Here is a 25948-nt window from a genome sequence, read left to right as displayed (position 1 = left end):
AATGTGTGCGTAAATAGTTTTCTGTGTCTATCTGTCCAGGATGTACCATGCCTTACTTCCTATGACAGCTGGGAGATTGGATAAGCAGAAGAAAATGGAGCGATACATACTTCCCCACATATGTATGTAAATGCATGTATGTATTCAAGGATATTGCACGTTTACAGACCATGAAATATGCAAATAGTCATAAGTATATGTCTATAGTATGTAAACATGTGGAACTGAACTGTATAATTTTGCATATATGTATTTAGTTTGTGTAAATTTAAGCTACACTCTTAAAAACAATATTTTCGTGATTTTTTTGTTGGTGGAAAACTAAAATTTGTTTAATCGCGGCCAAAAAATGTTTATATGAAGGAAAAGATAATTTACTCTTTAATTGAGTCGTTTTTTAAAGTCTTTCTTTTGAAGGGTAACTTGGCACCCTGGAGCGGAAACGGTTAGTACGTAGCGTCTGGCTTCACGCAGCTTCTCGCGGTAACGTTAGTATACTGTTAGCTTGGTAGCTAACACCACCGTTTCCAGGTTTCGTGTCGACCTGAAAACATCAAACCGAGAGAGACACAGAAAGACTGCGTATCTTAAACCTTTTTAAACCCAGGCTGTGCAGAAGAGAAGAACAATGCCACACAACTTCCAGCCCGGAGACCTCGTCTTTGCTAAGATGAAGGGATACCCCCATTGGCCAGCCAGGGTAAGCAAGCAAGCAAGCAAGCAACGTTAACAGCAGCAGCAGTCTGAGAGGCGGAGGAGGGGGTGGGCTGCTCTGCACGGGACGCTGTAGAAGGTTCTCTGTAGATGTTCTCCACTACGTTTATGGATACAGACAAACAGAAAGCGTAGGCTTACTTCTGCAGGGCTGACAGGCTGCAGGTGTGCACAGGCCCACTGTCAGCGTATGAGCGGCAAAATTTGCATGAGATGCTCGTGGCCTAACCTACACGGAGACGTTCACCACCCCAGCTAACGTTGTTTTTATGGAGATGACGTTTAAAAAAAAAATTGTGGATTTTTTCCCCCTCCCCTTTTTAAAAACTTGCTGATATTGTAGAGCATATTTCCCTGCGCATTAAAATGGATAAAACGACTATCAGGTTGCGTTTGTTGTTGTTTTAACTGCTAATTGCACAAATGGCCAAGGGGCTGACCGTTGAAGTGGCACATTTACGGGGATTCTGATGAGCAGAAACAACTTTTCGAGCCACAGTTGTGTGTTCAGTCCTGTGTCTGCAAGTGAATGTGTGACATGTCATCTGTTTGCTCTCTTCATTGAAAATCATGCTTTTAAAAATTACGATTATTTTTTTTAAACAGATTGAAGATGTGGCTGATGGAGCAGTGAAACCACCTCCTAATAAAATCCCCATTTTCTTCTTTGGGACACATGAAACGTAAGTACACAGAGACTAGAGTTAAGTGTATTTGCAGAACTGTTTAATCTTGGGTGGATGCAGGTGTTGTAAACTTGCACATTGGCTGAAATTCATCAGCCATGTTTACTTTTTCTGGTTAAATTTGGTAGTTCCAGTTTTGAATTTAGGCTCTGGCTCACCTGTTTTTAAAAAAAAAAATCCCCTTTGGTAGAGTGACGTTGGCACATATAACTACTTTGATGTGAAACTACTGTTAATTTGAGTCAGTCTTAGTGCGCAGTATGTTTCCACAAGATGTGTTGACATATTTGAACTGGTGAGACACACCATCTGTTTGACAAGATGGCACCTGCAGTATTTTAATCTGTCACTAGGTGGCACAGTGATCTGCTTCAAAGTCTGGAGTCGAACACCAGCCTTCCTAAACACAAGTATAAACATCCTGTTCATTACTGAAAGCCTGGGACATCAGATTGTTTCCCGTCAGTTTGCTTCACGTTTTCTTTATTTTCTCTGTTTTCAAAGAGCATTCCTCGCACCAAAGGACCTTTTTGCCTATGAAAAGTACAGAGAACGATATGGGAAACCCAACAAAAGGAAGGGATTCAATGAAGGCTTATGGGAGATCCAGAACAATCCACATGCCTCCTACAGCGCCCCACCTGTAGTAAGTCTCTGTCATCTTCCCAAAATCCTGAAGCAGGCATAATTCAGCATGAAATGTAAAAGATACTGGAAGCGCATTTGTTTTTTCATAACCCTCATTTGGGTGATTTTTGTGAGCATAGATTTAGGATCTGCAGGATGTACTTGGTAGCGACTGGTTTGATTCAAATGAATCTACTTTTCCTTCTCATGAAAAATTCCTTGTTCAGACTTGGAGAGACTGTGGCCTGTGTGACCTTCACCAAAGCAGCTACTGTTCTTCACCAGTATCTTTGCTGCTTCTCCCCTTTTTGTCGCCCTGTTCAGATATTTTTCATTATTATATTTTATTGTGTTTTGTCTGCAGCCAGCTAGCTCATCTGACAGCGAGGCTGAAAATGCAGGAGGAGGAAGCGACGAGGAGGACGATGAGGAGGATGCCCCGGTTCCTCGGAAAGCACACACAGGAAGTGAGGTTGATTCAGATTCTGGGAGTGAAGACAGAGGAAGGGGGGGCGGAGGAGGAGGAGGGGGCGGAGGAGGAGGAGGAATGAAGCGAAAGCCACAGGCTCCTAAGGTAATTATACGAGGATTATATTGTTAGTGGATGTGTGTCATTACAACTTGTCCAGTGATTTGATTTAAGATTCACTCCTGTTGTTTTTGATGTTGAGCTTGATTAAAATAAATGGTTTCCTTGGTCACAGTTTGGGCCACAAAGAAGGTTTTTCTGGCACCATACGTGACCAACTACCATCAGCAGCAGCCAAGTTACTGTAACAATTTGTCATTCATGAATAGTTACCGAGAATTTGAAGAGTTGAAAGAAGAGCACACATTTTCTGGTGGCTTTTTTTTTTTATAGCCGATGTTGTCGCAGCAGTGACGAAAGCTAAATGAGCCAGAAATTAAGGGATTTGTCTGCATGACTTGAATATTTGAGCAGTGAGATTATTTTTATATCTCAAGTGACCTATAACTGTTCAAATTTTCTGTTTTCTCACAAGTACTTTTTTTTTTTTTTGTTTCAGCGGCCTCCTCCTCCAAAAAAGGCACGAGGCTCATCGAGCGACCGAGATGAAGAAGAGAGTGGATCTCCTTCTGAATCAGAACCCACACCTTCGGAGTCTGACTCTGGGAAAAACAGTGATCAGGTAATAACATGTGCGTACGCGCGTGATTGTGGAGGAGTCTGATGCTCAAAGCCACTTTTGGTTGCCTCTCATTCGCAAATGGGTTGCTATAGCTGCGTGTTTGATTTGGTAGATTTATTTATGTTGGATGCCCTTCCTGACACAAGTCTCACCACTCAGCTGCCAACTTGGTAGCACCTCTGTAGTCGCTATTTACAAATGAAATGAAATTAATTCACGGTGCATTCACGGGTCTTTGGATGGTGGGAGGAAGCTGGTTAGCACTGTTGCTGCACAGCAAGAAGGTCCTGAGTTCAATTCCACCATCAGGCCGGGGTCTTTCTGTGTGGAGTTTGCATGTTCTCCCCGTGTTTGCGTGGGTTCCCTCCGGGTACTCCGGCTTCCTCCCACCATCCAAAGACATGCAGCTTGTGGGGATAGGTTAATTGGATAATCCAAATTGCCACTAGGTGTGAATGTGAGTGTGAATGGTTGTCTGTCCCTGTGTGTTGGCCCTGCGACGGACTGGCGACCTGTCCAGGGTGTACCCCGCCTCTCGCCCTATGACAGCTGGGATAGGCTCCAGCGCCCCCCGCGACCCTTGAAAGGATAAGCGGAAGCAAATGGATGGATGAAATTAATTTCTTTGGTCATGGTGGCATAAAAACTGCACATACAGAACGACCAGTCAGAGTTTGGTGGGTTTTGCCTCAAAGTAAGGTTTTAAAGCTTTTTTTTTTTAGGTGCAAGGTGCAGTAAATTACAGCTTTATATCAATTAATTTCCCAATTTTCTTCCCATTTTCCAATATGGCTTTTGATTGGCCTTTTCGGGGCAGGGAGGAGACAAACCGCTGTTGTGTATTTCTTTCGTGTCTCTCTTATAACGTCTCAGCTGCAAATCATTTGATGTTTGTTTTTCTTCAACAGGATTTTACTCCAGAGAAGAAATCTGGTGGACGAGGTGTGAAGAAAGCAGGAGGCAGAGGGAAGAAAAAGGTGAACCAGAAGGCCCCGTCACAGAAAGAATTACCTGTCACAAAACTCGGTGTCTTCTCTTTGCGTTTCCAGCTTTCGTTACTTTTTCTCTGTGACCTTGCAGAAGGCTTCGTCCGACTCTGATTCAGACTCTGGATCGGCATCGGAGAAGAAAGTAGCAGACAGCGACTCGGAGGACGAGAAGCCTCGACCGGCTCTGTCTGGTTCAGAATCCCAGTCTGGCTCAAAGTCTGAATCGGAATCAGATCCTCCCCCGCGGAAGGGCCCACAGGCTCGCAAGAAAGGTGCGAGTTTAGTTTTGCTCTTTTATTTACTACAGTTTCATCTACAATCGTAGCGATGCAGATAGATGTTTAGAAGGATGTTTAGAAGCAATTCTTTGCTCGTGAGTTAGTGCAGAGTTTTTCAAAGTCTGTGCTCGTGTCTTTCTGATTCACAGAGAAGCCGGCGCCAAAGCCTCGAGCACGTAAACCCAAACCTGCGCCGGCAAAACGAGCGCCTTCATCGTCCTCCGACAGCGAAAGGTCAGGCTGCTCCCAGGATTCCTTCTTAACGATTTATGCACCACAGGTTAATACAGTAAGAGAAATTCTACTCCATACATTAGCTTGGCATAATTAAGGTTGCCTTGCCCTCCCACCTCTCGCAGTGATAGTGAACCCGACCGCATCAGTGAATGGAAGAAACGAGATGAAGAACGCAGAAGAGAGCTGGAGGAGCGGCGAAAAAAGGAGGAAGCTGAAGAGCTCCGCCGGCTACGTGAGCGAGAGAAAGAGGAGGAGGAGAAGAAGAAAAAAGACAAAGATAAGGCTAAAAAAGAGAGTGACAGTGACAGCAGCAGTAGCTCAGATGAAGGTATAGACGATCACCCGTTGAAGAAGTCCAAGAAACCCCCCCCACCACCTATCCCTGCGCCCTCAGACTCTGATTCTCCCCCACCAGCTGAGGTACGTCTGTTAACATAGAGTAATGTTTTTGCTTTTGTTAAAGAAATGGGATTATACGTGATACTTTCCCATCAAAAGGTAAAGAAGCCACCCAAGAAGCTAGACAACCAGAAGAAAGCAAAAATAAAGAAAGAAAAGGAGAGGAAAGAACGAAAAGAGAGAGAGCTGAAAGAGAAGAAAGCCAGACGGTCAGAGGAGAGGTCCAGAGCGAGGTGAGTGCTCAATGGGGAACAGACTACTGCATGCACAGCTCATCAGGAGGTGGTGATCAAACATTAATGTACACGGATCACAGAGTTTCCTCTCTGTCTTAGGTCCAAGCCTGAAAAGCTGAAACGCAAACCAGAGAAGCTGCCGGAGAAGAAGGTGGAGAAGAAAAAGGGTCAGTGACTCACGCTGTTGGCTGAAAACATGCAGTGTCATTTATATAAGAGAGAGAGACAAGTTCAGTTTTCATTATCAAGAACGGATAAAGATATAATTTAGTACTTTGTGTGTTTATTTGCAGAGCCGTCACCTGGAGAAAGGCTACAGAAGCTTCATACAGATATAAAGTTTGCACTTAAAGTGGACAACCCAGTACGTAACGCTTAAGACGATGATTAATATGGTCACATAAATGTTTTGGGTTTCTTTTTATTCTGGCGTGAAAATTTGGTTTGTGTGGTTTTCAGGACATAGAGCGATGTCTACAAGCACTGGAAGAGCTCGAGGCTGTTCCTGTCACCAGCCAGATCCTACATAAGAACGCTGAAGTTATTGCCACACTAAAAAAGGTGAATTTGTTTTGTATTGCTCCACTGTTCTTTCTAGGTCCACAGCTCCTTTTGGTGTTTAAGCTGGAAAACCTGTGCTAAAATTTACTCAAGTAGTCAAAACGCAACACAAGGTTGGTTGAGCAGTAACTGTTTTGCCCTTGTGTTTTTATTCTTAAACACTTGTAGAGTAACTTTGCATAAGTCACCGTTCACAATAATACTTATTTATTTGACACTGGGCTTTGATGCAGTCTGTCCAAAACAGGGCATTTTGGTTCCTCTGCCTTTAAGCCAGTTTTTAAATATTTGATTGGCTAACTTTAAGCAGTGTGAAGCTTTGGCTCGTAGGGATTACTTACACACATGCTGACATCAATTGTTTGAAGTTTGATCAATTGTTCATGTGTATCCATCTCTGTAAAAGTATGTACATGACAGGGAAATAATAAAAGGAAAGGCAGGAGTCTTTTTTGGGAGACTCATTGGCAACTTTGTTAGTTACAACTTGCTATGACAGTGCTGGATACTCTTCTGCTTTCTAAACCGCCTTACTTCTACATGGCATAGATACAACAAGGCAGGAACTCCAGCAACACTTAAAGGTAAAGAGGAACAACTTTATTAACTGACCAGCGTGTTTCGGCTTGTGGCTTTCATCAGGGTCATAATAACATAGAAACAAATTTGTGTTTAAATAAAGTACAGGAAACAGAAAAAAGGGAAAAATGTTTTCAAATGAACCAATCACACCTTCACGGGTAAACCAGCTGACGTATAACAGGTTGGTATTGGTTAATAGGTTAATTGGTTAAGTCACAGCTCAAGTGGAAATTGGTGAAGTTGTTGCTATGGATATGACAAGGTCGGGTTCATTTCACTGCAGGGCAACCTGCATGTGGCGAATAAAATTTGAACTTGAACTTGAAGGTGCAGCACACGATGGCATCACACAGTTGCTGCACATCTGTAATGCAAATCCTCAGCAGATGTGCTCAAATGGATTGAAATGTGGTGACTTTTGATGACTGTGAACTCAGAAGATGGGTACAGCATGTTCAGCAGCCATATTGTGTGTTTTCTCTGTAAACCATAGAGATAGATGTGTAGGATCAGCAGTTTCTGAAATACTTGGGCAAATTCATTCAGTACCCAAAGTTACAATAGTTAACTAAAACTGTACTAAATATGGAGAAACTGTATATGGGGAAAAACATTGTAGTTAAAAATAAAAACTGGATTTTTGGAAAGATTAAAACTGAAATTATTGAGAATTTGGAAAACAGAGAAAATATCCTTATGTTTAGTCTTTGTTAGTTTTTGTTAGACCATTAAAGCCTCATCAGGGTTTAATGGTCATGTTTATTGAGACTTTGGACATCTACCAGACTGAGAGTCAACTGCTTTCAAAAGGTTTACTATTTTTGTTGGAATACTTGTACTGATTTTCCTAAATCTTGCCGCTAGTAGATGCCCTCCATACAGTAACAATTAAAAAAACTAAAGTCACTTAAGTGCCTTCTTCTGATGCTCAGTTTGAACTTCAGCAGGTCATCTTGACCGTGTCTGCATGCCTAAATGCGCCGAGTTGCTACCATGCGATTGGCTGATTTAGATATTTGCTTTAATGAGCAGTTGAACAGATGTACCTAATAAAATGTTCAGCAAGCGTATGTTTAGCAATCTACGTGTTTTTTATTTGAACAAATTCATATAAAAAATGTTACCGGACTTATTTGACATGTTTGTGTTCATTTTAGATCCGGCGGTATAAAGCCAGCACTGCAGTCATGGAAAAAGCTAGCGACGTCTACAACAAGTTAAAACTGCGTTTTGTGGGCAAGGCGGAGGTGGCAGCCAAACCTAAAACTGAGAACAAGGAGCCAGAGAATGATGAGGAGAAAGAGACAGAAAACACAGGTAAAAGCACTCGTTTTGGATTTACTAAAATCTGGATTCTACTGTTTTCTAGTGCACTTTCTTTGGGTTTGTCTGCTCGCTTATTTAAATCTGATTTTGCCGTGAGCAGACTCCACACCTGTGAATGGGGAATCAGAGCAGAAAAAAAATGACACAGAGGGAGAGGAAAAGCCAAAGTCACCCATACAAGACGAGAACAACGTTGATACGGCTTCAAGTCCAAACAGGTGAGCGTCACACGTAAACCCACCTGTGACAGGATGCGAGCTTGGGTCACATTAGCAAACGAGACACATTTTTGCTATAATCGGATGATGTCATGTATGATGTTTTCAAGCATGCCTGCTCTTCGTTAGACAATTAAACATAGGGAGGGGGGTACCATCTTAAATTGCCTGTGATTGGTCACAGGACCACAACCAATGGGAATAATATCCAATCAGAACTATATCTCATACAGGACAAACAGTTTATAAATAAATAAGAATATGTCAGAATAATCAGAGCCTAGAAAGACAAATAAGGGAAGATAAACATCGTGGCTCAAGAGTTGGGAGTTCGCCTTGTAATCGGAAGGTTGCCGGTTCGAGCCCCAGCTTGGACAGTCTCGGTCGTTGTGTCCTTGGGCAAGACACTTCACCCGTTGCCTACTGGTGGTGGTCAGAGGGCCCGGTGGCGCCAGTGTCCGGCAGCCTCGCCTCTGTCAGTGCGCCCCAGGGTAGCTGTGGCTACAATGTAGCTTGCCATCACCAGTGTGTGAATGGGTGGATGACTGGATATGTAAAGCGCTTTGGGGTCCTTAGGGACTAGTAAAGCGCTATATAAATACAGGCCATTTACCATAAACATGTGTCAGGCAACGTCTAACAATAAAACTCGATACATTTGGTTGGACACACATGAAACCCACTCACTCGTTCACTATGTGTCTGCTATATAAAATAAATTAAATTGTATGAAAGGTTTTTGAAAAGCACGCTACACAAAGTATTTAAAGACACCTTCGGTAAGAGGTCTTATGGTGCCGTCAGGTTATGTGTAGGAAAACTCCTAAAGAGGCGCCTGCATTGTTGGATGCGTGATATTTACTAAATAAACATTATCGGGCGTAATCTTGTTTTACGTGTATTGTTACGACTCTGCGATCCTCTTCAGGCGAAGCCCGGACAGCTCGGCCGAACAGCAAACGCACACGTACGAAGAAGAGGACAACTCGATCTCTGCGGAGACGGAACAACCTGCCGCCGAGAGCTGAAAGCATCCCTCACCGACCACTGCAGTGGACCAAGTGCTAAAAGATGGTGGCCTCTGTTTAACATGACGCAGTGCTGCTGGCCCAACAACATTGCAACACACACCCAGCATTTCCTACCTTATCTGTTACTTCATTGTTCATGTTTTAGACATTTTTGTACTCTAACCATACCAAACCAGAAAAGGCCCATTTTTAGTCCATTTGTTCATCACATCAGAAACGACATGCTTATTAGTGAGCTAGATAACGGCACCACGCAACACTCGTTGGTTTCCGAGATGTACTTTTTCTTTTCTACGACACTCTGGCCGTCCTGGATCCTCACTCCAAACTCCCGCCAGCTCCTGGCTGCTTTCTTCTTTCTAAAATCTGAACTTTGGTCTTTCATACTGTGTGTATGTCAAATGATTACATTTTTAGCTCTTCTATATAGAGCGGGGTAATATGAGATGAAACTGAATCTGATGAAGAAAATGGGAAGAAATGAGTTATGCTTTTTTGTGTGTATGTGTGTGTGTAGCTCTTACATCTGTTGGCTTCTTTCTTTTTCTTTTTTTTATAAAGCCTGCAAAACATCACAAAGGCCTCCTATCTGTGTGTTTGCCATAGTGGGAGGGGTAAAATGCTACTTGTCTTTTATGTTAAGTATTTTTTTTAATTCTCTGGTCTTGACCCAGTGAATCCAGTCTGAAATGTAAAGAGTCACTTAAAACTGTTTTCTGGTTGAGGTCCACCTACTGTTTTTATAGCCTCGTTTTCAGATAGATACAGTTTTGTCTAAAAATAATAATCTATGTGGAGTTAAACACCTTGTACTCTCCTCTCCCCTAGTGTCTGCTTAATAAATGGAATAACGCACACATTAAAAACAAAAACTGCCCTTAAAAGCTAATGAGATCTCATGTAGCTGCAGCCTTTTTTTTGACATGTTTTTTTTCTGTCATGTGCATACAGCCGGTGTTTTTAGTGCTATGTAAATTGGTAAAGTATTTCTATCACTAGACTTGAATAAAAATATCAGCATGGTTTTGGTTCTACTACATTTTTTGGTGTTTTGACCTGCCACATTGACAGTCGTTAGTGAGTCATTATTCTCACATGCTACACTGACTGTGTTCTGATAAGTGGTTAAAATATCAGTGGAGTTGTTTAACTTTTTTAGGATTAAGAGAATAAACCTTCTGGCTCACAACAGACGCTAAGTGGGGAGGACGGGGTGGGTGGGGAGGACGAGCCCTTTAACTCAACTGATTCCCACATGAGAATCTCGCATAATGCTCCAAGTCAGCTGACTTTAGACGCCATTTTGTCAGCCATTTCCTACACCGATCCACTGCCAGCGTCTCTGCACAGCACAGGACGGCCCCGTCTGGCCTCAACTTCATCTGCCCGGGCTCAGTAAACAGCAGCGGACCCCGCAGCACATCACGGCACCCGGGTGGATGAGACACGGTGTAGCGCGTCGGTCGGCACCCCCTAGATCTCTGCAAGGCGCTCGGCCCCGCAGGACAGAAGCGGTACAAAGTCGCAGACAGTCATGGCTTTGAAGATTGTCAAAGGGAGCATCGATCGGATGTTCGATAAAAATCTCCAGGATTTAGTACGTGGCATCAGGAATCACAAGGAAGATGAGGTAAAACGAGCAAACCGTGACACCGGGGTGTTTTAAGCTTTACGTTCATTAACGTTTTTATAAGTCCAGCACACACACTGTGCCGTTACCGTTATAGCTGACCAGCGGGCTAGCGCTGGGTAAGTTAACGTTAGGTAGGCTGGAAAGCTAGCGTTATCGTCAGCGGCTAACGCCGCTGCCTTGCTGGCTGGGTGGTAAACTGTCCTTTGCTTACTAACATGTTATTGGTTGCGACCTGTTACTGAGTCGGTAGAAACACAACTTCTCGGGTTTTAATAGAAAAATGCTGCCAACGTTACTGACAGCTAGCTAGTCTAGCTAACAGGCAGTTAGAGGAAGCATCTCGCTAGATCATTAAAGTTTACCAGTAGATTACTCACCGAGAGCACACCAGATATGCAGATATTTAGGCTCTTGTCATTTATATTGTGAGCTAAAGGCTTTTTACTGTCAGGCCCGTTTGGTGAGAAGTATATGCAGTCACTTATTTGAGTTGACTTTGCAGCCACTTGGCCTCTGAATGAATGCTGTGATGAGTTGGTGAAGAGAGGCCTAATGTTTCGAGGGTTGGCTTAAAAATTCTAGTTGTAACTATTCTGGATTCGCAGATTAAATCTGAGCCTTTATATAATCTCGAAATGAGTCATCCAACATGTGCCGTGAAACGGCTCCTCATCCCTGCCACAGAGCTGTGGGTGATGACAGGCTCATCAAAGCATCTTGCTTTGAAGGGGCAGTCAGAGGGTGTGTGTGGGGGTTAGCCATCTGTTAACATCTGTCACATCATCCTATCTCTCCTATAAGCTCTGCGTTGGCTGCATCTAAACATATTGATGCTGTGAAATGCTATGTCAGGTAGTAAGGCAGGGTGGGTATGAAGTAGAGCCAGATACTGATATTGGCCCGTCTCAGACAAGATGCTTGGAGTAATTCGGAAATAGTCATCACACAGTTTGTCGAGCAAAATGCTCCAATTCTGTTGTTTACAATACTCTCAGGACTGTCTGCAGCATATTTATGAATGTCAGCCTGTCCAAGTTTCCACCAGTGCATGGGAAGGCTGCCATCCTGGGTCCAGCAGCCAGATCTTTTCTTAACTTTTTAACTAGTTTGTAAAATTCATAAACAAACAATAAGCACATCATATCCCTATTTTATCTATAACTCTAACATACCATATACATTCTGGCCAGAATACAGTATATCATACCATACCATATATACCATATCATATATGTTTGTTACACACTATATATGTTTGGGGGTTTTGTTTAACTTCCTTAAAAACTACATTGACTTTGGCTCCGTTATTAGGTGAACTATTCACCTAAAATCTGCCAAATCAAACATGCACAGCAAACCCTTTTGAACAATGGAGCAGTTGAAAGTAGCTTTTACTGTGAAGCACGATCCCTGATTGCTTCAAGCTGTACTGCTGTGTGCGCGCACCTACATCGTTGCTGTAGGGAAGATGCCAAATGTCAAGGTGGCACGTCTGACCTCAAGACTACTTTGAGATTTGATTTCTTCTCAGTATTGTTCAGCTAGAAGCACTAAACCGGCTTTATAGATGCTTTACTTTTACATTATATTACTTGTATTAAGACACAAATGCTGTCTGTGTCTATATTTGAGTTTTTGGAAATGGAAAAACAAGCATGTGGGTCAGTTTTGTCGTTCCAGGACGTTAGCGTTTGATCTCTTGCTTCGCTGTATAGTCTGAGCTGTTCACCAGTGGAAACCCAACCCAGGCAGCCTAGATAAGGTGGTGGTTACCCAGTCAACAGTGGGCAGTCTGCTAAAATATTAATACGCCTCTGTGTGTACTCTGAAGTGTGTGCCGAATATCCCACAGTTTCTCTGTTTGTTTTACACATGTGTGCAGAGTTTGTGCAAAGTTTCTGCATAGTTCATTCATTCACTGTCTCTCCCACGTCTTTGGAACAGCATCTGTATTGAATTAAGGTGTGAGGATTGGAAGTATGAATTTTACTCGCCTTTGTGATAGTGATCAGATTTTAAAAAGAATATAGCACTAGTTAGTTTCATCTAAGCCCAGTCATTCGTTTCTTGGAGCGTGCACGCCTTCAAATATATCTCCACCCCAGTATGTGTTACTGGCAGGAAGGTTGTCTGTGTTGGCCTTATGTCAACTATTTCAGTTATTTAAATTGGTTCTGGATGGATAACTGAAGAAGATTGTGATGGAGAAGCACTCTGTATATGTGTATGTCTGTTTGCTGATGGTGTGTTCAGGCCTTCACTCTTGATCGCTACAATTTCTCCAGGAGCGGGAGTAGCAGAGCGTAGTGTCCCCCCCCCCTCTAACACCACCTCCTGTCACTGTGCTGTCTCATGACCAGCACACATGACCAGCACACTCTCACACACTACAGAGCTGTATGTGTTTGTTTAGCAAGGTTGGTCCTTTCTATAATGGTTAAAAAAAAATTGACCTCAGTTTGTTCTGCACCGTTGAATGAAATGTGCTCCCAGTATTTTAGGAGAACTGATGTGATTTAGCAGTCATTATGAGAGTTGAGATTTCATTGTTATTCATTTTCCCAGAAATGGTTTTCTGGGAAAAAACTAATTTATTTAAAGATAAGTGGATAGATGGATGGATGCTTTGATAAACAGATATATAGATGATGGTGCTACTGATGCTAGCATCCTACAACATAATAAATACAATTGAAGATCTCTTTAACTGTGTAATTGTAGTAATAATGATATATAAAAGTGGCTGTTATTATTTCTTAATGTTTTTACGTTGAGTAGGATTTTTTTTAAAATTTAATTTCTTTTAATTGTTGGTCATTATAACTGAGATAATGTTTTCGTGGAAGAGAGAGCTGAGCACACCTCATTGTTCATTAGTACGGGCGGTGGACCGAAAACATCTAGCAGATTTGAAAACGGATAAATCCACACGGCAAACAGCTCCAGTGTAAGGGTTTAATTTGCTGTGTGATGTCCCAAATTAATGGTAACTCTCTATTCATCACAAGTTTGAGTGTGAGCTTTGTGCACGAGATGAATGTATTTTCAGAACTGTTTATCAAAATATATTTATACCTGGCCCTGTAAATACCTACATACATCAAGCCACATGTGATAATCTTGTAGGTTAGTGGTAGAAAGAAAGAAGCAGTTAAACTTGGGAAAAACACTCATTCAGTTCTTGGTTAGTGTCTTGGAAAGCGACAGCAGAAAGATCAGAATTTTCCAGCCTGCTCGCAGCCTCCCTCTCCAGATATCAGTCCACCTAATCTGATCTGGTGTCTGTTGTTTGCCCTCTCCTTTGTCTGCCCCCAGGCCAAGTACATCTCCACATGCATCGATGAGATCAAACAGGAGCTCAAGCAGGACAACATCGCTGTCAAAGCCAATGCTGTGTGCAAGCTCACCTACGTAAGACCTCTCACCCGCCACGGATTCACCGACTTTGTCTGTCAAATCTACTCTCTCACACACACACACACACACACACACACACACACACACACACACACACACACACACACACATGAGCTATTGTATACACCTGTCAACATAAGCCCACCATGTGGCTTCGTTGTGCTGTAGCTTAGTAGCAAGTTATGCTGTTGTACTTTTCTTTACAGCACACCTAAAATTAACAAAGGAAAAAACGAAAAAACACAATAAAAAGAGGAGACTCTGTTTATAACAACTACTTAGTTGTAGTGCAAGAATACTTGGCATATATTTTAATTCACAAATGAATCCTTCATCTGTCCTAAATCAGCTCCACTAGCATATTGTGACATATTTTGTTGACATGCACACAATGGAAAATTGCGACTTGCTGTGACACTGTAGATGAAAACCACACAAAAATCTGTGGTTAGTATCTTTTCTACCCAAACAGAAACAAGCTGAGTCAAATAAAGCCTTATTTCCTCTTATACTTTCATCAGATCAAATGGAAGTGCTACTATTTCGCAAAGTAAAGTAGTGCATTTTTACAAAAACACATTCAAGGCTGTGTGTGTGTTTCTTGTTTTTGTTAAGATTAGTCACTTCACAGCCAAACGTCGAGCAAGTGACACTTACTGAGAACATTGTCCAATTCCCGTTGAAATGAAATTGCTCTGTCTATTTATAGTCAAGGTACACATTTAGATTTAGATGTCTTGTTGTGGCCGGCATCAGTATTCACTTTGAGAGCTTTCAGCCCAAATCAATTATTCTCTCTCTGTACCTCGCCGGAGCAGCTTAGAGCTCCCCCTCTTCCTTTTAGTCACAATCTATGTCTGTCTCCTCTATGTTGCAGCTTCAAATGCTGGGCTATGACGTCAGCTGGGCTGCTTTCAACATCGTTGAAGTCATGAGTTCCTCAAAGTTCACGTACAAGGTAAGTCTGGGATGTCAGGATTGGTCGTGGAAGTGCAGGACAGAGTAATGCAAATGGAAAGGAAGATGCACACCCAGAATTTACAAAGTGATGTAGTCACAGCTGAGTGAGCTGTATAAGTGGATCTCTGTGGTGCTGCAACAGGCTGACGAATGTTTGTAGTAATGTAATATAATAGCAGTATGTTCTTTATGCTTGCTTGCTTTCCTACAGAGGATTGGCTACCTGGCAGCCTCACAGTGCTTTCATGAGAACACAGACGTCATCATGCTGACAACCAATCAAATTCGAAAGGTCAGCGATGCACATGTTTTGTGAACTCTGTAAATATCTCCTTACTGTTAGTTTTCCCTCAGCTAATATTTTCTTTCTTTTTTGTTTTTCTTCCTATTTTTTTAATCTATTTCTCCCAGGATCTCAGCAGCCCCAACCAGTATGACACAGGTGTTGCCCTCACTGGTCTGTCTTGTTTTGTGACCCCTGACTTAGCTCGGGACTTAGCTAATGACATCATGACATTGGTGAGTAAGTCCTGAGGTGTACCCACATGACTTCTGCTCTTTTCTCTTTTTCTTTTTTTGCTCGTTACCATTTACTTCAGTCAAATAAGCTGTCATTCCAGGGTTGTTGTTTTTACATCTTTAAAAATGTGTATTTACTGTCTTCTACTGCAGATGTCCCACACTAAACCTTACATCAGAAAAAAAGCTGTGTTGATCATGTATAAGGTGTTTCTCAAGTATCCCGAGTCCCTGCGCCCAGCTTTTCCCAGGCTCAAGGAGAAACTCGAGGACCCAGACCCAGGTATCAGAAAACACAGTATTTATCCAGTCTGCTAGGGAACGTTTGTTTCTCATTTCCGCTCATGAAAAAGAGAGATCATTTGCTGGTTTTTCTAGTACATTTGATTTGTGCCCCATGTCCACAAACCTTTTGTTTTCACTGAGCTTTAATAGACACAGCTGGAACTTTTGGGGCCTCTGTGTACATGAACCGAGCGCCACATGATATTTTTTTTGGTTAAAATCATACTCTCAGATTTGGGCGATGACTGTCTTTTTTTTACTAATCACATCGTGAGCCAATCAGTTCATTTGGAAAAAATTACAAAAGGTACAGAAAAATTTGGACAGTGTTATTATTTTTAAGGTGCTGTTTTTAAGTATTTTTTTAAGTGTAGTTGTTAGTAACTGTTGATTGTGTATATAAATGGTGGATTAAGCCACCTTGATGTCACATTTTACCCAAGATTAGCTGTTTGGTGGCTGCTGAAGAAAACACTAGAATTTGACTCACCACCACTGAAGCACATTTTTTTTTTGGATACTTTAACAAGACAATAAAGCTTCTTTCAGGTTTATGTGTAATTAATTTAACGCAGTTGTGTCAAATACTGGCATATTTATTTCCCTACGGACGGCGTACGAAAAGGGGTTTTCAGGCCAACTTGACTGTGCTTGACATGGATGACGCTCCGTGTTGGTCAAATGCTGATTGGTTGACAAATGGGCCAGAACAGGGAAGGGATCGATGGCAGAGTTCACTGGGAATTGAAAGAGCTTGGGAAAAAAATTTAAAGATCCAAAAATACAGCATGAAAAGTACAGATTGTGGCTACAGTGGATACTTCTCGTTGTTTGTAACACTTGGTTTCACTTCATCATTTAGTATGTCATAACTTTGCTTTGCTCAGCGGCTGGCTGACAGAATAAGCAAGAGTCGCCCACATACTGGTTGTAACATGTTGTGCAGTGCCCCCATCCACAGCAGACGCTGTCTCCAAGCAGACAGGCTGTCCATGGACTGCTAGTGGACGACCAAGGTGTTATCACTGCTGAAGCATCATTTTAGCTAAATTCACAAGGGTACACCACAGCAGATGGAGCCTTGGCTTTTTTAGCCCTTCTGTGTTGGTTTTGAGTTCTAGATTATCAGGTTGCTGCTTTTTGGTAAATTTGCCAAAGTTGGCCTGCTCGTCTTATGTTTCCGTACCAGCAATAGCTATTCCCGTGGACTTCACCGCGTCGTTCAGCTACCGCTTCTGTGAGTCTCACATCCTTCCAACAGACTCCAGCTGGGAATGTTAGTCCTTGTATTGTTATCTGCTGCAAACTGGACAGCAGCTGCAAGTAGAGCTTGCACCAGATGAAGAAGTGGTTTTGTGAGTCACTCCACTAAGCTGTCTAAGGCTGCAGAGCAAAGCAAGCGATACTGTCACCAGCTGCAGTCCAAGACACTACAGTTGGACTTGCAGGGGTCGAAAGACTCGGTGGAGAAGCAGCTAATGGTTAGCAACACCAGAACTTTTACAATAAAGTATACTCCAGAAAGCATTACAAATTAAGACTGTCCACAATATAAGACATCAGATCCCCTAACTGAACCCCATAAATGATTCAGCAGCAACGAATATGTGATTAAAGAAGGCTTGGGTATGGTGCTGAGCCAGGACTTCCAAGACTGCAAGACAATACTGCTGACTCTCTTCTGGTTTTAGATGGTTTCATACTTACTACTCTACTCTATTTAATATCTCACTTTTTTATCCAGTTATGACGACAGTACAAATTCCATTCTTTTATTATTACATGCTTTGTTTTGTATGTTGGACTGCAGTCATTGGACATTACATTTTTTTTCTTTAATAACAGACTACATAGTTTTTCAATGTTCTTTTAAAGAAATTAAGCTTTTGTAGTTTTCAATACTTGTTTCCTGATGTTATATTCTCTCCTTTTAGGCGTCCAGTCAGCAGCAGTAAATGTCATATGTGAGCTGGCCAGGAGAAATCCTAAGAACTACCTGTCATTGGCCCCGCTTTTCTTCAAACTCATGACTTCCTCTACTAACAACTGGGTTCTCATTAAGATCATAAAGCTGGTAAGACTTTACATTTACATTTTAGTAGTTAGTAACTGAATAGATTTAAATATATACTTTTATATATTTAGTGTACCAGCTTCTGAAAGGTGATTGTGGACAAACAAAATCCAGAAATTCTGTGTATCTTGTAGTTTGGTGCACTCACACCGTTGGAGCCACGGTTGGGGAAGAAATTGATTGAACCTCTAACAAATCTAATCCACAGGTGAGAGGAAATTCTCTTTTATTGTATTTCCCGTAGACGGTACAACAGTCTAATCTGATAAACAGCTCAATAATAATTCTAAACTTTCTCACCGTCCTGATGTTTTTCTCTCACAGTACCTCTGCCATGTCTCTGCTGTATGAATGTGTCAACACTGTGATTGCAGGTCAGTACAGCTGTTCTGTGGGTCACATCAAATCTCACTTAGCTTAGTGGCCCCAGCCCCATGTTTATTTCATCGTTTCAGTATATTTTTGCATCTGTGTTGAGAAATAAGCTTATACATTGATCTTCAAAAAATACAGTGTAGTGTCTTATCTGTATTTGCTCTTTTCAGTCCTCCTACGTGCTAAAACCACATTTTCTTAGCTTTGCTTGAATGAATAAGTGGAATTTGTACAAGTTAAATTTTAACTTGTATACTGGCGCTTAAACATCCTTGAGATTTAGCAGAGGTCTTTTTCCTCACGTGTTCTGATCTTTATTTGTTTTGGTTTTTTTAAACTTGCTCATAAAAAATCGTTCTCAGATGTAATTGTTTCCTTGTGCTACATTACAGTGTTGATTTCTTTGTCCTCGGGGATGCCTAACCACAGTGCTAGTATCCAGGTAATCTCCTCAGTTCCTCTCTTTCATCAACATATTCACGTGTTTAATTGCAGATTTTTAACCCTTTCCACTCCAGTTGAATCACAGTGCATGCCGTCTGATCCAACATAGCTTAAGTAGAAACACAGCAGCCATCAGACAGGCCAGAAAGTCTCACAAAGCTCCTGGTGTGGAAAGGTTTTCCGTGGTGATAACAGATCTGTCCCTCTCCCTCTCTGTTTTTTGTCTCCCCCACAGCTCTGTGTGCAGAAACTGCGAATCCTGATAGAAGACTCGGACCAGAACTGTGAGCCCTCTGTCAATGCCTGCAGTGTGTCATTTTCTCATTGTCTGCGTGTTTTTGACTATGGAACAGTCCACCCTTTTAGACGACAATAACATAGACCTCCTGACTCTGGATAACTCGAACATTACTACCTTTTCACTCTCAATTGGGCGTCCTGCTTGGAATACCATTGCACTTAAGTCACATCCACCCGGTCTCCAACAGAATAGACACAAAAAAGTACCCAATTTTAATTTTTTAAAAATATTTTCTTTGCTTCACTCTAGAGGGGCTTAAATTTGTTATACTATAAGTTGTTATTACATTCTCTTTGCACACAGCCATTTGGAGCTTAGATTTCTACATTCGGGTATTCGAGTTGTCTGGATCTTAAAACGTAGATAACTGTGCGTGTGTAAAGTAAATTGTAGACTCCTGGTCATAGGCTACATCCACTCTAAAATGTTTCCCATATCAGTCCTAAATCACTGTAATAGTGAGTACTCAAAGGCATAAAGTCATGCTTTTTAAAAGGAAAACTTATTAGTGTGGACATGGCCTTAATAGAGTAGACTGTGAACCTGTGGTTCAATGTTTTATCCTTTCATTGATCACTGCTGTGCCCCTGTTTCGTTTCACAGTTATACTTGGGTATAAAACTTTCCAAAACATCAGTGAGTAAAGCCGTAAATATGTAGCGATTCCCTTGTGACGATGCTTAACTGGTAAAGTATTTAATCTCAGGGCCCACTTAAAAGCCCTGAGTAAATTCATGTAGAACACTTGTTGAATTAGGACTGAGTAAAAGTCAGGTCACATACTTTTTGGTGATGATGCCATTAGATGGAGTGCAGGTAACTAAGGGTTCAGTCACATTTAGGCATGTATCATTATTGGGTTATTATTGCCAACCAGTCAGGGTTGGCAGCAATAATAATAATAATAATGATGATGATGATGATGATAATAGTTATTAATATTAATTATAAATGTTATTGATAAATACTTGGTGAGCTTAAATGAGTCTTCAAAAATGCAATGCCAGCTGAAAATGGAGAATTTTCACCTTCAAAGTAAAAGTTGTGCTTTACCATCTTCTTCTGCCTCTTCCATGCAAAATAAGGGCGACCATGGCAACATGCTAGCAACCAAAATGGTCACAATTAAAACCATAGGTTAAAAGAAATATGTTTCAAAAATGTGTGTAGCTTTTTCTTGTTCAGCACATCACTGAACTTCCACAAGTCCACATCAGTGGTCACTTCTCTAATCTAAGCACTGCAGTGATCAGCTTCACTGATCCAAGGTCAGTATAACACCCTTTTATTGATCACAGAACCTGAGAGGGGGGGGAATGAGCTGCCAGGGGTATGAGAAAGGATAAAGCAAAACAAGACTGTGTCCCGTGTGCGTGTTTGTATGTCCTTTCCATCTTTTTGTGTGTTTTGTGTTTATTTCCTGTTTTAATTTATTTTTGTTTTTGCTGTGTGATTTATATTTTTTATAGATTAGCGAAGTGAAGATGAGCATAGAAAGAGTTCATAGTGTATTAAAGTTATTACATACATATGATTATTACTGCAGTCACAGTAATGTAAAGCTAATCAGGTTTAAGAGTGATGGCATATAGCAAGGTGAACAAAATATACTTGGTAACGTGTGGAGATTTCAAGGGTTGTTGTGTGTCCTTTTTTAACTACACTAAGGTAGCGTGTTTTTGCGTATTTCTGTAGTGAAGTATTTGGGCCTGCTGGCGATGTCAAAGATCCTGAAGACCCACCCCAAATCAGTGCAGTCTCATAAAGACCTCATTCTCCAGTGTCTGGATGACAAGGATGAGTCCATCCGTCTGAGAGCTCTGGACTTGCTCTATGGCATGGTATGCAGCCAAACTTTTGACTTTTGTTTTATTCAGTGTTCACGAAAACTAATGTTGAATATTTTTAGATCCGGATTATGCTTGTTTCAGTCTATTCTAAAGAATACGGTGCAATGCAATACAAAAAACAGAACTTTCGCTGTAACTACTTTGCTGTAGCTCGGTATAATAAAACGGCTTTGCTAGCACTCACACACTAAAGTGTCAAGTACAATAGATACCGTAAACTGTTACTGCCAACTGTAGAACTCTGCAAATGGTGCCGTTTGATCTAGTAAAGTAATAATTCTCTGTGGTCACTTGTGGGTTCTGCTCTTTGCAGGTGTCCAAGAAGAACTTGATGGAGATCGTAAAGAAGCTGATGATACATGTAGACAAAGCCGAAGGAACCACCTACAGAGATGAACTGCTCACAAAAATCATTGACATCTGCAGTCAGAGCAACTACCAGTATATCACCAACTTTGAATGGTTAGTTTACCAGCAGCACTGTCCTGTGCTTCACTCTGAGGTGTGTCAGTTTGCTTTACATTTGCTGTTTGTTGTAGTTATATACACGCCCTCTCCATGTCTGCCCAACAGGTACATTAGTATCCTAGTAGAGCTGACCCGACTAGAGGGCACACGGCACGGCCACCTCATTGCCTCTCAGATGCTGGATGTGGCCATACGAGTCAAAGCCATCCGGGTCTTTGCTGTTGCCCAGATGGCTACCCTGCTGGACAACGCCCACCTGCTGACAGGCAACATGCAGAGAAACGGCATCTGTGAAGTGTTGTATGCTGCAGCCTGGATCTGTGGGGAATTCTCAGAGTAAGTCATTAGAAGTAGTCAGTATAGTTGGTATATTTAAACTCTCTGCCTGACGCTAAAGGTTTGGCAAACAGAAGAGACAGAGCAAATACCGTTTTACTCTGTAAGAGCAGATGAGTCAGGACAGAGTTAATGCAGTCATATAATATGTAGTATGTAGTGTGTTGTGTGTATTTATTTTGCACAGTCACAAATGTGTGTAACCCAAACACTGTACTGCTGTATCTGTTTGGGAACCTTCCTGAGGGTTGAGAGTACCAAACCTGAAATAACAGAAATCTTCCCCTCGTTTTAGACACCTGGAGAATCCCGTGCAGACTTTGGAGGCCATGCTGCGTCCTAAGGTCGCGACCCTACCTGGTCACATCCAGGCTGTATATGTGCAGAATGCAGCCAAGCTGTTTGCCACCATCCTGAAGAACCAAGAGGGGAACACAGACAGCACAGCTGCACAGGAAACCAGCCAGATGATGATAGACAGGCTACCACTGTTTGTCCAGAGTGCTAACCTCGAGGTGCAGGAGAGGGTAAGATAAATGAAGACTGAAAGAGCCAGAGTCCTTACAGAGCCTGACCTTTTATGCTTCACAGATTACAAGGTTACCTACTGCATACAAATCGGATAAATACCTGCAATCTACAGTTCCTCTCCTTTTTCCTCAGGCGTCCTGCATCCTGCAGCTAGTTAAATACATCCAGAAACTGCAGCAGAAGGATATAGAAGTAGCAGAAGAAGTCAGCGCGTTGTTTGCTGGAGAACTCAATCCTGTAGCTCCAAAGGCACAGAAGAAAGTGCCTGTTCCCGAAGGGTACGTTGGCTCAGCACATGAGATAAACAAAACAAAACTGCAATATCACATATTTTTACAGTTTATAATCTTTTTGCTTAAAATGCAGTGTTTTTGTTTCTCACCTTTGAGGTGTAGCAGCAAGAGTAACTAAAACGTTTCGGCATTTATGCTGCATGTGTCTGCTTTTGAGTTTTTCATAATGGAATACAACAACCATGTTTGTGTGTGTAGGCTGGACCTGGATGCTTGGATCAATGAGCCTCCTTCTGAAAGCGAGTCTGAGGATGAGCAACCCAAGGCTATTTTTACCAAGGAGGAGCCCAAACACTCACGCCCCCGTCACACAGAGGTGGACGAGAAAGAGCTGGCAAGGGTGCGTAGGTTGGTCTTTGTATCATTGATAAACTGCAAAGAGCAGTTATGATCCAGGACTCCATGTCCAAATTAGTTTTTTGTTTTAGCTTGTAACATTTGAGGTGTTTAACCTTTTTGTGTTGTTACTGAAATTTTTATAATGTCAGCTGAAAAAATTGCCACCATGAGTAAGAAATAGTTTCAAAGCAACTTCTCAATTTTAACTGATGGAACATAGAACAAAAACAGTACACAACTCTGACTTTTTTGTTGTTGTTTTAACGGACAGGATTAGTAAAAGTCTCATCATTTTCATACCGTTTTCTTTTACAAAGTGCTGACTAATAGAAAGAGTAGAGTATGGTTTAAAGTGATCATGGAGGAAAAGAGGAACAGAGATGTTGGCCCTGCAGTCACTACATGTTAATGCCACCTCAGCAGATGGGTTTCCCTTAAAAAAGCCTTAAAACCAGTTGGACTTGTGCTTTCTTTATCAGGGGAAATTGACATTTGGTTTTCCATCTTCCCCTCTGAAATAACTTTTCGTATCTGAATTAATTTTGTTCTGAGTGTTGCTCTGTGGCTCTTCTGCCACCTAAGACAGAGGTTTGAGGTTGGGGAGGAAACTGTCTGCAGATTGGACGAATCCGGTCCTGTAAGCACTAATTCCAACAGTAGGAAATCCCACCGTGTGCACTTCTTCTGATCTGTAGCAGTCATAGATGCGCATCAAGACTTTGAAGCAGAATTGTAAGGTTTGATCTTAGTTTTAGAAAGTGACAGACCGACGATGCTGCCAGCACTGTTTCTAGTCTTGGATATGAATTATTTATTGTTTCGGTACATTACTTTAAATGTTGTTATATGCCAAAGCCTTCAGGTTTTTTCATCATTGATTTTTTTAATTTATTTTTAATTTATTTTATTTTTTTTAAATGAACGGTAACATATGTGATAAAATGGTCTGTGACTGTTTATTAAAGTTGCCATTGACTCAGAATCAATATTAATCTCCTCAGACTCACAGTTAGTAAATCTAGCTTCCCCCTTGGATCCCAGCTCATGCTATAAGTGACGTAGGCTGTTCGTGAATTCATATTATATTTCTTGTTTCCACTACAAGAGGAGAGAAGCCAGAAAGCAGGAGCAAGCCAACAACCCATTCTACATCAAGGCCTCTCCATCTTCTCAGAAGGTATGCTCACCGTCTTCAGTAATTACTTTGTGTTGGTAGTCATTTTCACTGCACAGGGTATTTAGTAAAAGTAGTTACGCTCATGTATGGCAAAACCCTTTTTGAGATGAATTCTTTTATGTGTAGGTGTACCAGGAAGCTCCAGGAGTGGAACACATCCCAGTCGTGCAGATTGATCTCAGCGTGCCTCTCAAAGTCCCAGGTGGGACACGCAATCCTTATATTACTACAAAAACTAAAAAAAGGAACCCCAATATAACTATCATAACTTCACCTGAATCTAAGTGCAGCCTTACTTGCAAACATACTGTTGTGTCACAATTTTTCTATTCGTATACTGAAAATTATCAACGTTACCCTTAGCTACAACTCCCTCCCACCCCACAGGTCTGCCTATGTCTGACCAATACGTTAAACTAGAGGAGGAGCGTCGGCAGAAAGAGAGAGCAGAGAAAAAGAAGAAGGAGAAGAAGAAGAGGAAAGAAAAACGCAGTGGGCGAGGGAAGAAACACGACTCAGGCCCAGAGAGTGAGGAGGACATCACACCTGCACATGTGGTCGACATTGTTACAGAGGAGATGCCAGAGGTAGGCATGTGGTGACATCAATGGAAGAAGACTTTTTATAAATACTAAGTTTAAAACATTCTGTAAGTTGTTGTTGAAGCCTTCTTTTTCCGCCTGGTCCTTCTTTCTATGTAGTGTTGAAAGTTTTATTACTTTATTATTTAATTTAGTTAATGTTAATTATTTTACACTGACATGTTCAAGGAAAATCATTTTCACTCAGTTTTTTATAAATATATTTTTACTGTATCATCACAAAGATCACTGGAAGTCAGTAGCTCAGCTAATCTCTTGTTTTGTCCTACAGAATGCCTTACCCAGCGATGACGATGACAAAGACCCCAATGACCCTCACAAAGCCCTGGACATCGACCTGGACAAGTGAGTTTTATTTTACATGTGTTCGACCTTCATCACTTTAACTGCTGATTTTGAAGATGCTGAAGTCATCATTTTTATATCTAAACTAGTCTGCCAGGCACTGAAATTTAAGATTTTCCACCCAAAGTTGTTGTTTGTGTTGTGTACCTTGTTTTAAAGCTGGAGGATTTCTAGTTTGAAGTCCAGTTATGTCAGAAAATAACTGAATAGTGAGTTCAACAGAGAGCTGTTTGAAAGGAATCTATCAAAGTCAAACTGAAAAGCAGACTTTAGGTTAAATTCAAGTGGTTGAACAAAGAAATCGTATCAACAACCAGATGTAGCTTATTTACAGTCCTGTGTCATTGGGGCTGTTTTGTGGACAGATTTAGGCTGTTTTTTGAATTAAGCATGTAAAAGGTTTGCAGTCGATTCCAAGTGTAGCGTTTGCATTTGGAAGCAGTTCATTCAAATTCAAATGCAAAAGCCGTTCTCAAAGGGGATCTTATTTCAAATGAATCGAGCCAAACCTAGCGTGCACAAATAAAACAAATTTACTAGAGAGAGTGTGGGAACATAAGAAGTGGCCAAATCAGCATTTTGGAACATTCAGAAAAAAATGAAGCACCTGTGAACATGAAAAGGCCCAGGCCATGATGTAAGTCAGCAGTGGTGCATGATCGCAGGATGCTTTCCATGGTAAAGAAAAAACACATCACAGCATCTAGGCAGGACACTAATCTCCACAATGTAGACACACGATTAGCCAAAAACGCCTTTAAAAAATAATAAGCCATGAACTTTGATTCCCTGCAATTATGTCAAGTTGTCCAATTATATTTGAGTTGATGAAAATGGAGGACTTTGTATAAAAATGACCACTGTGGTCAATGCTAATATTTTTCTTAAATCCTCCAAATTTAACCTAAAAGTTGCATTTTAATCCTTTTGTTTCAAACCTGTTGTTTTGGTGTACTGAGGCAGA

At 41.4% G+C, this 25948-nt stretch overlaps 2 protein-coding genes across 6 annotated transcripts in view; both read left to right on the top strand.

Moving 5' to 3' along the window:
* The first annotated feature begins 56 nt into the window (after window positions 1-56).
* Window positions 57-10058, top strand: hdgfl2 (HDGF like 2). Its single transcript, XM_085447422.1, has 17 exons — window positions 57-122; window positions 608-700; window positions 1321-1397; window positions 1905-2046; window positions 2392-2601; window positions 3056-3178; window positions 4087-4155; window positions 4259-4439; window positions 4595-4679; window positions 4805-5102; window positions 5181-5314; window positions 5417-5484; window positions 5611-5681; window positions 5777-5878; window positions 7618-7777; window positions 7887-8004; window positions 8933-10058. The coding sequence occupies exons 2-17, from the start codon at window positions 629-631 to the stop codon at window positions 9030-9032; spliced, it is 2010 nt and encodes a 669-aa protein (XP_085303548.1). The 5' UTR covers window positions 57-122; window positions 608-628; the 3' UTR covers window positions 9033-10058.
* Window positions 10059-10315: 257 nt separating this feature from the next.
* ap3d1 (adaptor related protein complex 3 subunit delta 1) overlaps window positions 10316-25948 on the top strand; it is a 28297-nt gene continuing 12664 nt past the window's right edge. For 4 of the 5 annotated variants that reach the window (XM_085447594.1, XM_085447591.1, XM_085447592.1 and 1 more), the window contains exons 1-21: window positions 10317-10665; window positions 13984-14079; window positions 14963-15043; window positions 15257-15337; window positions 15457-15564; window positions 15718-15847; window positions 17784-17923; window positions 18058-18131; window positions 18248-18297; window positions 18691-18740; window positions 18978-19026; window positions 20739-20884; window positions 21207-21355; window positions 21467-21697; window positions 21993-22224; window positions 22361-22506; window positions 22720-22861; window positions 23966-24037; window positions 24164-24239; window positions 24425-24624; window positions 24911-24984. In XM_085447594.1, the coding sequence (XP_085303720.1) occupies window positions 10570-10665; window positions 13984-14079; window positions 14963-15043; window positions 15257-15337; window positions 15457-15564; window positions 15718-15847; window positions 17784-17923; window positions 18058-18131; window positions 18248-18297; window positions 18691-18740; window positions 18978-19026; window positions 20739-20884; window positions 21207-21355; window positions 21467-21697; window positions 21993-22224; window positions 22361-22506; window positions 22720-22861; window positions 23966-24037; window positions 24164-24239; window positions 24425-24624; window positions 24911-24984 (2423 nt within the window). In that variant the 5' untranslated portion in view covers window positions 10317-10569. Of the gene's footprint in view, window positions 10666-13983; window positions 14080-14962; window positions 15044-15256; window positions 15338-15456; window positions 15565-15717; window positions 15848-17783; window positions 17924-18057; window positions 18132-18247; window positions 18298-18690; window positions 18741-18977; window positions 19027-20738; window positions 20885-21206; window positions 21356-21466; window positions 21698-21992; window positions 22225-22360; window positions 22507-22719; window positions 22862-23965; window positions 24038-24163; window positions 24240-24424; window positions 24625-24910; window positions 24985-25948 lie in introns of all 5 variants that reach the window. The other variant, XM_085447589.1, reaches the window with a different exon arrangement.

Source organism: Copadichromis virginalis, linkage group LG23 (genome assembly GCF_057382275.1).
Source record: "Copadichromis virginalis isolate Kocher_CV1m ecotype Utaka linkage group LG23, C_Virginalis_male_GT1.1, whole genome shotgun sequence".
Lineage (NCBI taxonomy): Eukaryota > Metazoa > Chordata > Actinopteri > Cichliformes > Cichlidae > Copadichromis > Copadichromis virginalis.
The sequence above is the reverse complement of the archived record's forward strand: the minus strand, read 5'-3'. Positions and strand labels throughout refer to the sequence as shown.

Excerpts from the sequence above, each read along its gene's own strand:
- hdgfl2 (XM_085447422.1), top strand. The coding sequence starts at position 629 with ATGCCACACAACTTCCAGCCCGGAGACCTCGTCTTTGCTAAGATGAAG. Across the intron at positions 4,156-4,258 it reads GAGGCAGAGGGAAGAAAAAG|AAGGCTTCGTCCGACTCTGA; the intron begins GTGAACCAGAAG and ends GTGACCTTGCAG. Across the intron at positions 7,778-7,886 it reads GAAAGAGACAGAAAACACAG|ACTCCACACCTGTGAATGGG; the intron begins GTAAAAGCACTC and ends TGCCGTGAGCAG.